At 34.6% G+C, this 14,900-nt stretch overlaps 1 protein-coding gene across 2 annotated transcripts in view; it reads right to left on the reverse strand.

Moving 5' to 3' along the window:
* LOC118276112 (probable G-protein coupled receptor 158) overlaps positions 1-14,900 on the reverse strand; it is a 138,697-nt gene that overhangs the window by 63,026 nt on the left and 60,771 nt on the right. For both annotated transcript variants that reach the window (XM_050698643.1, XM_050698642.1), the window contains exons 2-3: positions 6,341-7,102; positions 694-877 (exon numbers count right to left, since the gene is read on the reverse strand). In XM_050698643.1, the coding sequence (XP_050554600.1) occupies positions 694-877; positions 6,341-7,102 (946 nt within the window). The remainder of the gene's footprint in view (positions 1-693; positions 878-6,340; positions 7,103-14,900) is intronic.

Raw genomic sequence — 14,900 nt, forward strand, 5'->3', positions numbered from 1 at the left:
TAACCGACCCAGCAAACGTTGTTTTGCCTTATAAATTATTTTTAGAAAAATGGATAGTAGCCGATTCTCAGACCTATTAAATACGCATATAAAATTTGGTAAAAATCCTAAAATTTAGTATAGCCGTTTCGGAGGAGTACGGTAACTAACATTGTGACATGAAAATTATGTATATTAGTTTTTTTTTTAATACGTTATCTGGTCTTAAACCCTAAATGTAAACCACAAGAAGTATTCTATGAGTACATACATACATGTAATAGGTGGTGAGCCTATTGCCATATACCGGGCACATTTCCAGACTCCGTGCTACCACTGAGAAATTTTTCGAAAAACCGAAAAAAGCCCAGTAATACTTCGCCCGACCCGGGAATCGAACCCGAGACCCCTTGCCCGGCAGTCGCACTTGCAACCACTCGGCCAACGAGGCAGTCAGGCAGGCAGGCAGGCCAACGAGGCAGAGGTATATGGCAATAGGCTCACCACCTATTACATGGGACTTACAACGTAAATTGTGAAAAGTGGGTGTGCATTGTACAGTGGCTTTACGTGCCATAATGTGCACCTCTGCCTACCTCTTCGGGGATTAAAGGCGTGACGATATGTATGTATGTACATACATACATACTTGAGATACAATATCTCACTATAATATGCATACAACACTTATAAATAAAGAGAAAATAAACTTACTTGAAGAAATAGGTCCCATTATTGTATCCGAAGAAGGGCACGGTGTAGGTGAGCATCCAGATGTTGCCGCCTCCACAGTCGTAGTACGGCTTCGACCACTTGCCGTCCTCGTACGTCACTGACAGGATCTCATCTGGTTCTCTCTCCGTGTGCGCTGTGTCGTTGTATGTGTACGTGTTGTACCCTGGAAGGTGAAACGGTGTTAGATTATGGTGGTTTAATTAATAAAAGTGTTAAAGGAACGAGAGGGTTCTCTTCTTCAAAGTTCTTTAGGTAAAAATTTATGATTTCTACGTTAGACATTTAGACTTTGGCATTAATTATGTCTGTCATTTGTTATATTTCATAATTCTAAAGAAAAATCTAATGAAATTCTAATTCGGTTAAATAGTAAAATGCTTCACAGTAAACATTAGGATACGTATTATTCAGGATCATTAGGGTGTTGGTGGTCCAATTAATTTGTGGACAGAGTAACCAAACGCACATAGGCACACAAATCGACGGTGAGAGGCTAATTGATCTAAGAGATATTTTTTGCGATAAATTCCATGGAGAAAAAGTTTAGAATTACCGAACTTTTTCACTTTTTTGTAACACTTTTTTATTTTAATGTCGAAAAAATACGTCGCTTCGATCAATTAGCCTTTCAACAATCGAAATAAATTGAGTAGATTAAAAAAATATATTGAAAAAATATCCGCAAAAGACTGATATTTACCAAGAGGCTTTAAACATGGAGTTACCAAAGACTTTTATCAATATCCATGCAGAGCCCCAGTTAAACGTGGCTTGTATCTTTTTTAATGTGACAATTTATGGCGGACAGTCGAAAGACAGGTGACGCTCGGGAACGTCCCGGCCAATGATACTACCGATCAAAATGTAATTTATTGGGCTTTATCGTGACACAGTATTGAATAATGATTAAAAACCTTTATGAGCGGACAAAATGTTGGATGAAAATGTTTGATATTTTTCTCTGAGGGTTCGTGCTGTGGAAAATTAAAACGATTTTCATAATATGGTGGAGAAGATAATGTATGAGGAATTAATTTGTTTAACTTCTCTTATGTAATTAATTAAATGCGTCTTGCAATGAATCATTACTGAAATGGTCTGTAGTGGTAGATTTGTGTTGTAGAATTCAAAACGAAAGTTATAGGGATATTAATTCAACACCCACATTATGTGATTTTTTATTAAAAAAAAGTATAGCATATGTGTCTTGGTAAATTACAATCTAAACATCATTATCTTGTTTAGTCATTTACAAGTCAATGTCAAAACATTTATTTCAAATTATTCTAAATTAGGCAGTCTATATCAGAAAAGACTCCAACTTAGAAAATATTTTGGGAATTTTATACTTTTTCAGTCATCGTTTTCTTTAGTCACGACGATGGACTAATGTCAAACGGTCTACCTCCACCAAAACCAGTACAGCAAAGATATTTACAAAGTCAGTCATCGTAAATGCGTCGCCAGCAACAAAGGCACGATGCTGGTGGCATGTTAGCTTTGTGTTCGTACAACGCTGTCACGTCTCCCTTCAAAGTGGCCAGTTATGCTGCTTACCTACTGAAATACAAGTGATAATACATGTAGGTACATGAACAGGTGCAGCATGTACATCAAGTTTGTTTTAAACTGTTGTTTTGTGGTAATTATTTGATGGTTTTGTGAAATAATAATTATTAATTAGTTTTCGTAGAGCATACTGTTTAAGTCATTAGTAGCTATATTGTTTTGTTTTTTATATAAGTTATTGTGATTTTAACGGCACTAGACGATGTTGTCTCTAAAAAAGAGTGTCCTTAAAAAATGAATTGGTTTACGGAACAAATATTTGCTGCAGGGATTTTCATTTCTTGAATGATTTTTTTTTCATAGCCATACGTCGTCTACGTTGTTTCGTTCTCAAATTGATATAAATATTTTTGAAGCCTACATCTGTCTCCTTAATCATTATTATTAGTCCTGGAATATCCATCAAGGTTTCTGCTACCTAATTGTATTTTTTAACAAATACAAAAAAACTAATTTTTGAATCTTTTGAAATACTTTTCAGTGCTGCTCACACAAAAATTAAATATGTATATGATAACAACCAAAATGTATACCCTACTTACTTAATTTATTCGAAAAATATAAATAAAAGACGAGAAAATAACCAATACTTATCTGTAAGTGGTCCTTGAGATAATTGGAAGAATATTGTCAAGGGATAGACCATTACTTATTAAAATAGAAAAACCCCTGATTTGTGTGGGACGAGAGACAAGTCCTCTATTGCTTCATTTCATTTTTAACTTGTTTTATTTCATGTTATAATATTATATTATATTATTAAATTATAATATAGACTATTAGAATGTTACATAGAATTGGAAATTTCCAGCCTGTCTACATATTGATGTTTCAATTTTAATTTGGCCTTGAAATTGTAAACATGTCTATGTCTAACCCTTTGGGGTATAATTTGGTATTAAGCTTATTTAATATATCGAATTTAAGCAAAACGTTTTTACTTTAAATTCGTTATGTAGTATGAAAATAAATACACAATAATATTACGTCTGTTCTTCTATATATCATATTTAAATGTTACGTCTACTTTTTTGCTCATTTAATGTATGTTATAAGTCCCACGTAACAGAAGGATATCCAGATAACATTTTCTATGATTGTGTTTCCAATATGTATTTTATTAATATAAGTCATAAAACTGAAATAGGCTCACCACCTATACTAATAACTTCTCAAAACACGGGCAAAAATACTCATGTCGTTATAAATAATATCGAAATCAAAATTGACCTTTAATTAAATAAATTGTCGTCGACCAATCCCACGCTCGTACAACCCGAAGTCGATATCATTGCTGCTACATTAAATGGGGCAATTTGATCGGATCCTCATCAGAATTCTCATTCTGAAAATATTAAAATATTTATACATTCGAAAGTAGAAATAATTACGAACGAATAATTACCTATAAAATGGAGGTTCAGATGATCCTCATGAATTTATCATTTAGTGCTGGTTGGGGGAATTTATTTGGAAAATCAAAGAGGATGGATGATTGAATATTTTTACTCTTTAAATATTTTTCTTTCAATTATTTCATCGTCATACAAAGTACAATATTTTCATAAAATAAAAAAAAGTAAGGAAGAATCACATTAGCATTCCTTTCTTACGTTTTGAAGATTTAAACAAGACCAATCTACTCCAGATTAAAAATCACAAGCTTCTTACAGCAAATTGATTGCAAAATAAAGATCTAAGATTTACCTCTCGCTAGCTTACAGCAAAAAATAAGAGTTTCCTCTTAAGTAAGTTAAAGTTTCAATCGACTGTTAGCAGCAAATTCTGAGAAATAAACAGTTGAACAGTTCTGTTCCCTTTAGTCCTAGAAAAACATTGTTCCTATTGTAATTTAAACTAACTTTACTACAAAGGTATAAATCTAGAGTTAAAAGAGATTTTTCTCCTGTTACTAAACATTACTGGACAGTATTTTTTTTTAAGGGGGGAATATCATCCAATGTCTTCTCATGCCAGAGTAAGACGAGAGGGAGTGTCAGACTATTCCTGACTAAAAACCACCCCATTACTACTCCTGCTTGTCGAGCCGGAGCCCGGGTAAACCTGTAGCTCCGGATTAAGCATCAGCCCTACTGGGCCCCATCTGTGGTTATCTGATGGGGTCGACACGCACGGGTCTAGTTCTGATCGGGTGGTGTCTGGTTCTGGTCGGACGGGCTTGACAGTGTTAAGGTCACAGCTACACTTAACGAGCACAGTTCTACCGTCGGCTACCGTTTGCTGTCAGCGTGTTTACAGCTCGTCGCCCGCGGGTTGCAAGCTACCAGTCGGCGCCGACCGAACGGTAGTGTCTGATAGGTGGAATGAACAAGATAAGAAACTTCTTCCTGGAAGCGATGGCTAATTACTAAACCAATTATATGTATAGTACCAATACCCTTTTTCTATTTTATTGTTCACCCCGTTATTCCTAGTCCTCAATTCGTATAGCCATTTGCATAAATCCACTCCACTAATTCCAAACTGTATCTTAAGTAGTTCTCTAACAACAGAACTTATAGTTGCCATTAGTCATGCTAATTGAGAACAAACCTTGGACTTTTTATTCTAAAGTCTCTTCAACAACAAACAATCCACTTGTGATTTTTCTTCTAGTGCAAGCGAAAACTTTAATTTCCTACTTGAAGCGCTGTACTGAAGTGAATTCAATTAACTTTAGTTCCTATATCGAAGGTATAAAGTTTGATTTTATTTACACATTAAAGAGATTAAAAGTTCTCTAGCTAAGAGCGCGATTCAGCGTTATTGGCTAAAGTAAGTTTTGTGAGATTCGATTTTGTTGATTTTTGCTGTAAGATGGGAAATATTTTTGTATTAAGCTACATTTATCTACTACGTTGTGTTTGTTTGTTTGTTATGGTATAAGCCGGTAATCGAGCAAACGGATCACCTGATGATAAGCAATGGCCACCGTCCATGGACACCCGAAGTACCAGAGACGTTACAAGTACGTTTTGAGGGTAGGTATTTTAGGGTTTTTGGGGAATCAGGGATTGGGAAGGTTGGTTAGGGGGGTAATTGGGCCTCCGGTAACCTCACTTACACAACGCAAGCGTTATTTCACATAAATTTTCTGTGAGGTCGTGGTATCACTCCGGTCGAGCCGGCCCAATCGTGTCGAAACATCTCTAACACTTATGTAATCATTTAATGATTACGATTACATATTTTTAAGCATAATGATATTCTTTCTACTTTTATGATGTTCAATATTTTGTAGAAAATTATAATTATTTTACTTGTGTGAATAACTAATTCAATTATTGGTTTTGCAACCTAGTTCCCAAAGTAACTAAATAATTCCAACGAATCATCTTCCATCGAAAACAGTTTACAGTTGAAAACACTAAACACTTTTCCTTAAATAAACAGAACAGAGGGTATTTGTACATTTGTACAATGAACGGTAAATTATATGGAAAATGGAAACTAACTTCGGAATTCCTTTATTCGACAAAACGTTTTACAAGTGAACCGAATAAATATTTTGCTTGAAATCAAGGGAAATCTGTCGAGTAAGGACCCCGACTGACAGACTACGAAGTTGTTGTTCGATGCTGACGGCATACTATTGTTTTAAATAACGTTAAATCGATCGCCCGCCGTCGAACCCCCGGGAATCGGGATTTTGTTTGTATAAACAGAAGATTGGCAAGTTCTCGGAAACCTTTGAATAATTTGACAGCTAACTGAGGTAGATTTTGGCGGATTTTTGCTTCGTATAAAAGTATTATTTGTTGTCTATAAGTTGACGCTGATCTTTATTGAGTTTGATGTTAGCGTCGTATTGTTATTGATTGAGATGAATCTATAGCACGGTAAAATATTGTGAAATACTCGTCTAACTATTGAATTGTTGTGTTTGCAAAGATTTTTGTGGAAGATACGTTTAGTTAAAGAACTGTTGAGATTAAATTTCCTATTTAATAAGTTAATGGGAGAACACTATAACATTAAGTCCATCCAGTTCTATGTTTGTGAAAAAGCTAAAAAAGTTAAATAAGATAACACTTAAACTACACAACTTAAAACTCACCTCTTCTAAACTGATTGTGGTTCCTGATCACGCGCTCAGCGTTCTTCCGTGCGATGTAGAACCATTCCGATGTGTTGCTCAAATACTTGTATTCTACCGCTAAATCCTTTGCCAGTATCGGACCTTCGGGCAAGCGGTACGCGAAAGGACAGAACAACTGATAATCCTTATACTGCAACTGATCATAGCAATTCCCAGCAGCAAAAATGTCATCGTCAAATTCTACCATGGAGAACACACTCGCGTGGAGTAAATACTCATTGTGCATGACCGATGGACCAGCGTACTTCCATAATCTTGTTAACATATTAGCTCTATTCACTGCCACATCAGCTTCTATCCTAAACCTTTCTTGTGCATATCTGTCGACGACACCTTCACCTAAATTCAAATGAGTCCCAGCTGTACAGTTTTCACCGAGTAAATGTTGAGTCTCTATCAATCTTAGGAACTTTGTCACTACGTCTTCATGCACTGGTCTGGTTATAGTCACATTCTCCGCTGTACCATTGTAATCTCTTAAATCTGAATTGTCATCTAAATTACTTTTAGTGTCGTTATTATCGTAACTATGTTCTACGTTAATGAAATGCTCGACTAACGATACATCGTCGGTGGTAACTTCATGTTTCGTCGTCACCGATGTGTTACCGAATAGTTTTTGGAAATTGTAAGGGTCTCTGAGGCCATCATCATCATCTGGTGCCCCGTATGGCCTAAGCGCTGCTATTACGGGATCCTCGCCAGATTTGTCGATACTTTCTGTAACAAAAGAAAACAAATATTAAATTCCAGAAAGATAAATTTTAAATTATGAAAATTGAAAACAATTTCAACGCAATCTTCTGAATTAAAACCAGAAAACGATTCACAAACGCATAAATGTGCCGTGAAAGTAAACCGTTGGTTTACCACGTTGAACGCAACCATCGTACCCATTAAAAGTTTCAATACTGAACAGGGGAAACCATTAAAACACTTTATATAAATTTGTATTTATTCCAATGTAGGGTGGAGATATAATAAGCGTATGATCCCATTCCGTTTTAACTGGCTCTTACAGTTCACACGAAATAACGAGCAGTAAAATTGGCAACATTTTTGCTTAAAATTTTAAATCAGCGTGAAAATATTATTCATTTATATTTTTGTATGCGTTTGTTTGTATGGATGGTGAGTATCGGCTTTTGTAGCCTTACTCAGCAATGTAATATGAAGAGAGTTTTTAAGTCAGGATTCGGTCATTCGAATTACATGACTGGGTAAGGTATCAAAATCCAATAATTTTTTATTGTAGTAATGTTTGCGTCGCCATTAAGGATGATAGTCTCGATATTTCATTAATATTCAAGTTTACTTTGAGCTAAATATTAAAATAAAAACCATACAGGAAGGAAATAATGGAACACACTCATTACACTCCTAACCTAACACCAAAGAGTGGTTTGAAATAATATATATCAAAAAGAAAAACAGAACAAAATCGCTTTCATGAAGCAAAAAGCGAAAGGGTCTTGAGTCTTGACGTCTCCCCTAATAAACTTGCAGAGGTACGAAACGAAGTTTTATCTAAAAAAAACACTTCAACAAGAACTCACGAGTATTCAATTTCCTTTCCGTGTATATAAACAGTTATATAAATAGGAAATCAAATGCTGCAAGTAAAATGGGACTTCTAACCGGGCCGCGCACTCACGCATGCATAAGCTAGTAGTTTCTAGTGAACCAATCTTTTATAGAGCTGACGTTTAGATGCTGCAAGCGATTTGTGTGGCTTATGTACGTGGTGGAGTATATATTAAGGTCATAGTACTTTGAAGTGTGGTTTTAAGCTGTATTACCATTAGAAGAATATAAACCGAAGATCTTAGAGTCATATGTAAATTAAGAAAGAAAAAAATATTTGCATTGAATGTAGGTACAAAGATAAGGTTTTCTTTTAATCTCATTTATTCTCATTTTTCAATCCCATCGTGCTTTTAAATAATGAACATAATTGTAACAACAACAACAGCTTCAGATGTAGGCTTAGCTAAAACACTATTAAACATTCATACACAAGGTCTTACAAAAATATTTTGTTCCTGGTACATTCTACTACCATTATTATGGCATGCAAACATATTTATAATTAAAAAAAATACCTATATAACCGTTGATGATGAGAACAATGGGTTTCCTTCGAATCAAATTACTACATATTTGGTGTTTGCCAAAATAGTATCCGCATTATTGAGATATAGTGTTTACATTATCATACTATTTCTGATTCGAAGCAAGGTCAAATCTGGACAGTCATATCAAATCTAGAATGTCGACCAAGGACAGACAAGTAACAAAATAACATAGATATTATGTAGTAGACCTACATACACATAGCTGTTCTATGTGATATCATCGATGTGTCAACTGTCCACTGGTCCATGTTCTAACCTATAAAAATGTTAAAAATATTTTTCCAGGAAACCACTTTTCACACGAAACGCTTTCGCAAAGTTTCCTAGTTTAGAACAGCCGATCAAAGCCACGTGAAACTGCTCTCAAAGTCAGATTTTTATACCTTTTTGAGCTACCTTCACGTTATTGAATTTTTGCGGTACAGCCGTGAACATTTGAATATTATGCACATACTCGTAGTGCGGTACTGTATTGTGGTTTGACAATGTTATTATAGGTTTTTTTTTATAACGTCACGCCTTTAATCCCCGAAGGGGTAGGCAGAGGTGCACATTATGGCATATAATGCCAATGTCGAAAATTTCTCAGTGGTAGCACGGAGTCTGGAAAAGTGCCCGGTAGATGACAATAGGCTCACCCCCTATTACATGGGACTTATAACAACCGATAGACACAAAGTCTTAAGTTCCAATGATAGAATATTATTGTTATTTACTGAGGGGATATAATAATAAATAACTGTCGGGTATTATTTATAAACGTAATTCACTAAAAGCTTGGCATCCGAAATAATAATATTGTTCTTGGAAATAAGATTTTAGATAGGTATTATTCCTAACTTTATACAATCTAAAAGTCACGTGGGAATCAAAACACATTTCCTAGACATTGAAACTACGGAACAAAATCAAAAATTAAAAGCAAACAATTCCTCGAACCCATTAATGGCTGCTTTTGAATTATTAGGGAATCTGTCAGTCAGCTCTAAAGGTGAACTGATTGCCCTATTCTCCGTGCCATTTGTCAGTTTAAACGAGTTGAACATTTAACCAAGAATACAGCAAAATGTACCCTATGCTGAAGGTTTTAAGATTTATTCTAAAACTCTGTGGTCAATCAGCTTGGATTTTTTAGGCAATTGTACAATATATAAGGCAAATGATTCCCATCATCGCTAAAAGGGCTATCTTTCATATAACCTAGGAGTATTTTAGCCACAAACTTAATAGCAGGGCGTGTACCAAGGTACCAACTAATGATAATGATGTTTCAAATTAAACATGAAATCAAGCCAGCTATTTTTTTAGAGACAGATATGATAAAAGCTCGCTATGAATCTTATTACAACTGCTTAGAATTGATTTTCGTTAATTAGCCGTTCTTTTGTTAAGGTCTATTTAAAAATGAATGTATGTCTGCCTCGATCCAGACTCCATGACAATTTTGTAACAGAATTCTTTATCAATTCTAATAATACAATTTAATTTTAAACCTTAAGTACAATTCAAAATTAAATGACAGTGTTCATCTACAGTAATTATTACTTACTCAGTATTAATTATAGGATTCAGACCCACTTTTCTATTCAAGTCAATGATCTGACGTAATTAGAGTAGAACGATCAAAAACTTGTTTCTATACATTACTTTTTGATTAATATCCAATTTATAATGAAACAATGAATTTATTTTTGTAAATAGGCTACTAAAGAGCACGTTTACCCGTCAAAGTTTACGTGGGATAGAAAGTATTCTACCACCTAAGACAGCGCATACCCTGTCTATACACCATATTTTATCAAAATCCTTTCTGTAATTTCATCGTGATTGTCGGACAAATATCCAAACAAACAAAGTTTCACATATAAAAATATTACTGTGATTCATAAACAATTATCCCCAAATTTCCAAATATCTTTGTGCAAATCCCATCAAAGTTAGATCAGCAGTTTAGTCGTAAACACGTCACAAACAAACATAACACACTGCACAGGGTTCATAAACATAAATCTTATGAACTCTTACTTCAATCGTGGTCAAGAGGACATCTCCCTCAGATGAGGCGGATTAGCGACAAATCGTGAGTGTTTTTATCAAAGGATAGGAGGTACTGATAAGGGAAAATGTGAGGGAATATGGGAGGGATGAAGTAAGTAAATTTTATTATACTGTTTGTGACTGCCACTGACCCGGATTTTCTCCACGTGGATAACTGAATATAAAAAAAATGGCCGCCATGAAAGGGCCTTTGAAATACGTCTTCTTGTGGTGTTGTTAAACAGATTTGAGGGGAAGATTAGTCGTGGCACGTTCAAATGAATCGCCTTTTAATTTTCGTACTTGGAAATGAAATATTTTCTTTAAAGTTCACTATCTTTTATGATACAATCTTAGCGGGAATGGCGTTTTAGATATTTATACTGGTAACACAGATTAAGCTTATTTTGAAACACTAATCGTAATACAGAACAAAGGATTTATTTTAAAACCGTCTTCAATTTTCTGTACCCCACCACGTTTTTTAAAAAAGGTTAGGCGTAGGTTATAAGGGGTTATCCCTTAAAAATGGCCGCTTAAGTCTGGAAAATGCTATGATGAATACTGTATCAAAATCGTTTCAACAAAACGCGACATAATCGCACACAAACATGTACAAGTCATACGAGGAACCTCCTTATTTGAAGTCAGTTAAAATACTTGCAATAATGACCATTCGGCAAGAGAATGAATTAACTCGACCATTACAAAAATAAATTGATAATACATTCCGAACTAAAGTAAATATTGCTCGGACATTTAATAACAATGCGAATAATTAACCGTACTTCATTAATATACAATTAATTTCCTCTTCAATATAGTGCTTGCTCGAACATCCATACAAAATTAATATTAAATTACAGCAGAGTTATTTAAAGAAGCCAAAGAATACTTAATGAGAATTATATTTACTGATAAAGTTGTGTAAATATGTACCTAATGTATTCATTAAGGTAATCAGCAGATTTTTTTTATGAGGTAAGCCGGTAAACGAGCAGCTTCTTCACCTGATGGTAAGCAATCGGCGACGTCAGTTACTATTCGGCTTCTCGACAGATTGTATCAAAAGGCAACATCAACACACACAGTTAATATACCGACTATAAACATTTGCACCATCACGCAACACACATTTATTTCCTCCCATTCCCACTATAACGTAAACAAAGAAACACTTTAGTCCCCACCCCCAAACTGGCATAAACGATAGTTAATGCAATATTTATTGAGAACGCTTTTATTGACCCGTAACGTTTACGTTCGCGTTCAAGTAATTGCCAAATATTCACTGGTTTACTGACAAGGAAGAGTAACGAGTTAATCACTTGTTGAAAGTACTGACTTGATTGTATACCGGTTTTATTGGTTGTAAAATATTTAATAGCTCCCCCCTTCCAGTAGCGGAAGATTGTGATCTATTTTTGGGGCGAAATTTTATAAACCATTATTTTGGTATGCTTTATAGCTGGTTGTAGATCGGCGGTTGGATGTACATATTATCTTTGATGACGCTTGACACGTGGATAACCTTTAGATACATTGTTTTCTAACATATTTTTATTCCTTAAATATAAAATACGACAGTGAATGAAGCATGTGTTAGTAAGAGATGTATATGAATTCTCCGAAAAGAACATACATCATACACATCTTAAACAATATCCAACGAGGAAAAAGGTCACGCTACGAGTATACCAAGCCGCTAACAATGAAGAGACCAGCCACGTAATCCGATAATAATACCGTACATAGAAAGCAAGATAATCTATTCTTAGAACACCTTCAGACTCCGTCCCTCACTTTTTACTATGCAATAATTTACTTAAACAGCGTGTGAACGTAGTACCAGTAAAGGGGATTTGTTCGAAGGAATAGAAAGCGATATCGCAGCAATATCCCCCAATAAAGCGGGATTTTGTTTATGAAGACTACAAATCGCGACTTTCATTACACGTCGCGTCGGCCCGAGGAATTCACTGCCAGTATTATGTATTGAAAGCAATTTCGCCTTCTAGCTGACGTATTGAAATTTTATGTAGCACCTCTATACCTACTAGACAAGATTTTTATTGTACATAGGCTGTTGCGATTGAAGTCTGCTTCAAAAATTTGTGGGGTTCAGAGCAGGCGTCTGTATGTCTGTGTTACACTTAAATAAAACAATGTTCGCTATAATGACTTTCATAATCGCATTTTACCTCTAACACATACGTATCTAATAATTCATGTTATACGTACTTACTTTTACCAAATAGTTACATGGTACTATAAATAATTTGTTTTGGTCTTTTATAAGCTCGAATGTTGGCTACTTAGAATGATAATTTTAGGTTGTTAATTATAGTTAGATACTCGGCATAAAACGTACCGAAATGTAACACAGAGCTTCATAATGTGATTCCATTTTTATGGTAAACGGGTAACTTTAAAATTATAAAAGCTGGAGAAGATTAAGGGGTTTGAGTACAAATTAAAGATCACAACAGATTTTTAAAGTAGGTATTAAAGCCATAACAACAACAGACCCAAGATCTACCTCCATACACGAACACAAAAGCAATCCTCACTCACAGCCGTGTCGGTGACAAACGACAAACGGTGACATCTATTATAATAATTCAAAATTAATGAACAATCGAAATTTCAACACAAACAAAACTATTTCATCTCCGTCCTCCTCAGTGGTACATAATAAACATAATACAATAAACGATCTGCCACCGCAAGCCGGAATTAGATTTATTGAGTTTCATAGCCACTGACGATTAGTCACTGCGAATGACTAGCGCTAGGAAATATTGCTGTAGGCACGTGTACAGATGCTAGACTTGCGACTAATCTGTTGTCGCAGAAATATGTTGACACTAGTCGTTATTGGATTAGGGTTGTCATCAAGAAACTTTTGTTGTGAAACTAGTTATCTAGGCTGTAACACAATATGGAATTTAGGTTTCTGTAGTAGGAGTTTGATTTAGTAGTTGGTCCTTGAGATTAATGCGTTCAACCAAATAAACAAAGCAAGTACATTATTTTGATCTCAATGTAAGAAAAATATGTTTTTTTTAATTTTAAAACTCAATTGTAACTATTGTAGGCCCTAGCTTCACTGACAGACAGACTGGCGGACAATTCAATTTGTCGTTTTAAAAGTGCCTAATTAAGGATTAATTGAAATAAATGCTTTGACTTTATAAGGTCGAAATATAATTTATAAAAGTAATATTACGTTTCGTAATAAAAAAGAGCAAAACACGTTACATCATTAAAAAAATAAATATCAATAAAAAATTATGTTAACCTACTTCAAGGCTGTATATTTCTCACGATCATTAGGTATCATAATTTGTAGCTGCTTAATAAGTACAAATTGTGTCAAGTCGCAAGCATGAATGTGTCCAGTCGCCTTAATACGTCGGTCACAGTTGTTGCAGTTCAACGCTGTCACAAATGTGAACTTATGTCACATTACGCTACACTTTGTAAGAGCTTCTGTTGCTAAATTATATCATTTTCTAGTATTGAGGTTAGCTCTGTGGCTGTTATAATGTCAATAGAGAATTTTTGAAGTAAATTGTTGTAGACGTCTTAAATATTTTATTTTCTTGAACGTACAAATGGATGTCAATGAAGTTCGTATGTATGATTCTTCCATTGCTGACGTCTCAGTAATTGACAGAAAATACATGTAATAATCGGTTTAATCGAACCGACTTGCGGCCACAGTCGCATTTGCAACCACTCGACCAACGAGGCTTTATTAAGTATTAAAGTAAACATGAATTGTTTTTGACTACGGCAGTTTACTACTAGTGCCAAGTTGTAAACAGATACAGGTTTTTTGTGCAATGAATCACAAACTAGGTACTTTTTTGTGAAAAAAAAAACTGCATATATTTTATTTTGCTTTTAACTAAAAATGCATTTATTCATTAAAGCCACTTCAAACAAATAAACTCATTTAACACACTAAATTAAAGTAAAGTGCATAGAGAGTGCCACACTATGATAGTTTTTTCAGTCATCAATTAAAATTGGCAATAAAAAGCTTTTGAATTTCATAACAGTAACCAATTCATGTAAATTGCATCCATATAGCACTCAGAGTATCAGCAATCAAATCACTTTGTTTGCGAGATAAAGTGAAAAGCAACAAATACATTGTACGCTTGTATGTTTGTTTGTACGCGAACACTATAGGATATCCATTGTAGTATTTTGATTTTAAAAATTCAAACGAAATTGATACGATCGCGTTGTTTCTGGCGTTTTGAATGATTTTTATTTTAACTAATAAAGAAAAATACCGACAATGCTTTTATTGTTTTCATGTTACTTCTGGTATT

The sequence above is a fragment of the Spodoptera frugiperda genome, chromosome 15 (genome assembly GCF_023101765.2).
Source record: "Spodoptera frugiperda isolate SF20-4 chromosome 15, AGI-APGP_CSIRO_Sfru_2.0, whole genome shotgun sequence".
Lineage (NCBI taxonomy): Eukaryota > Metazoa > Arthropoda > Insecta > Lepidoptera > Noctuidae > Spodoptera > Spodoptera frugiperda.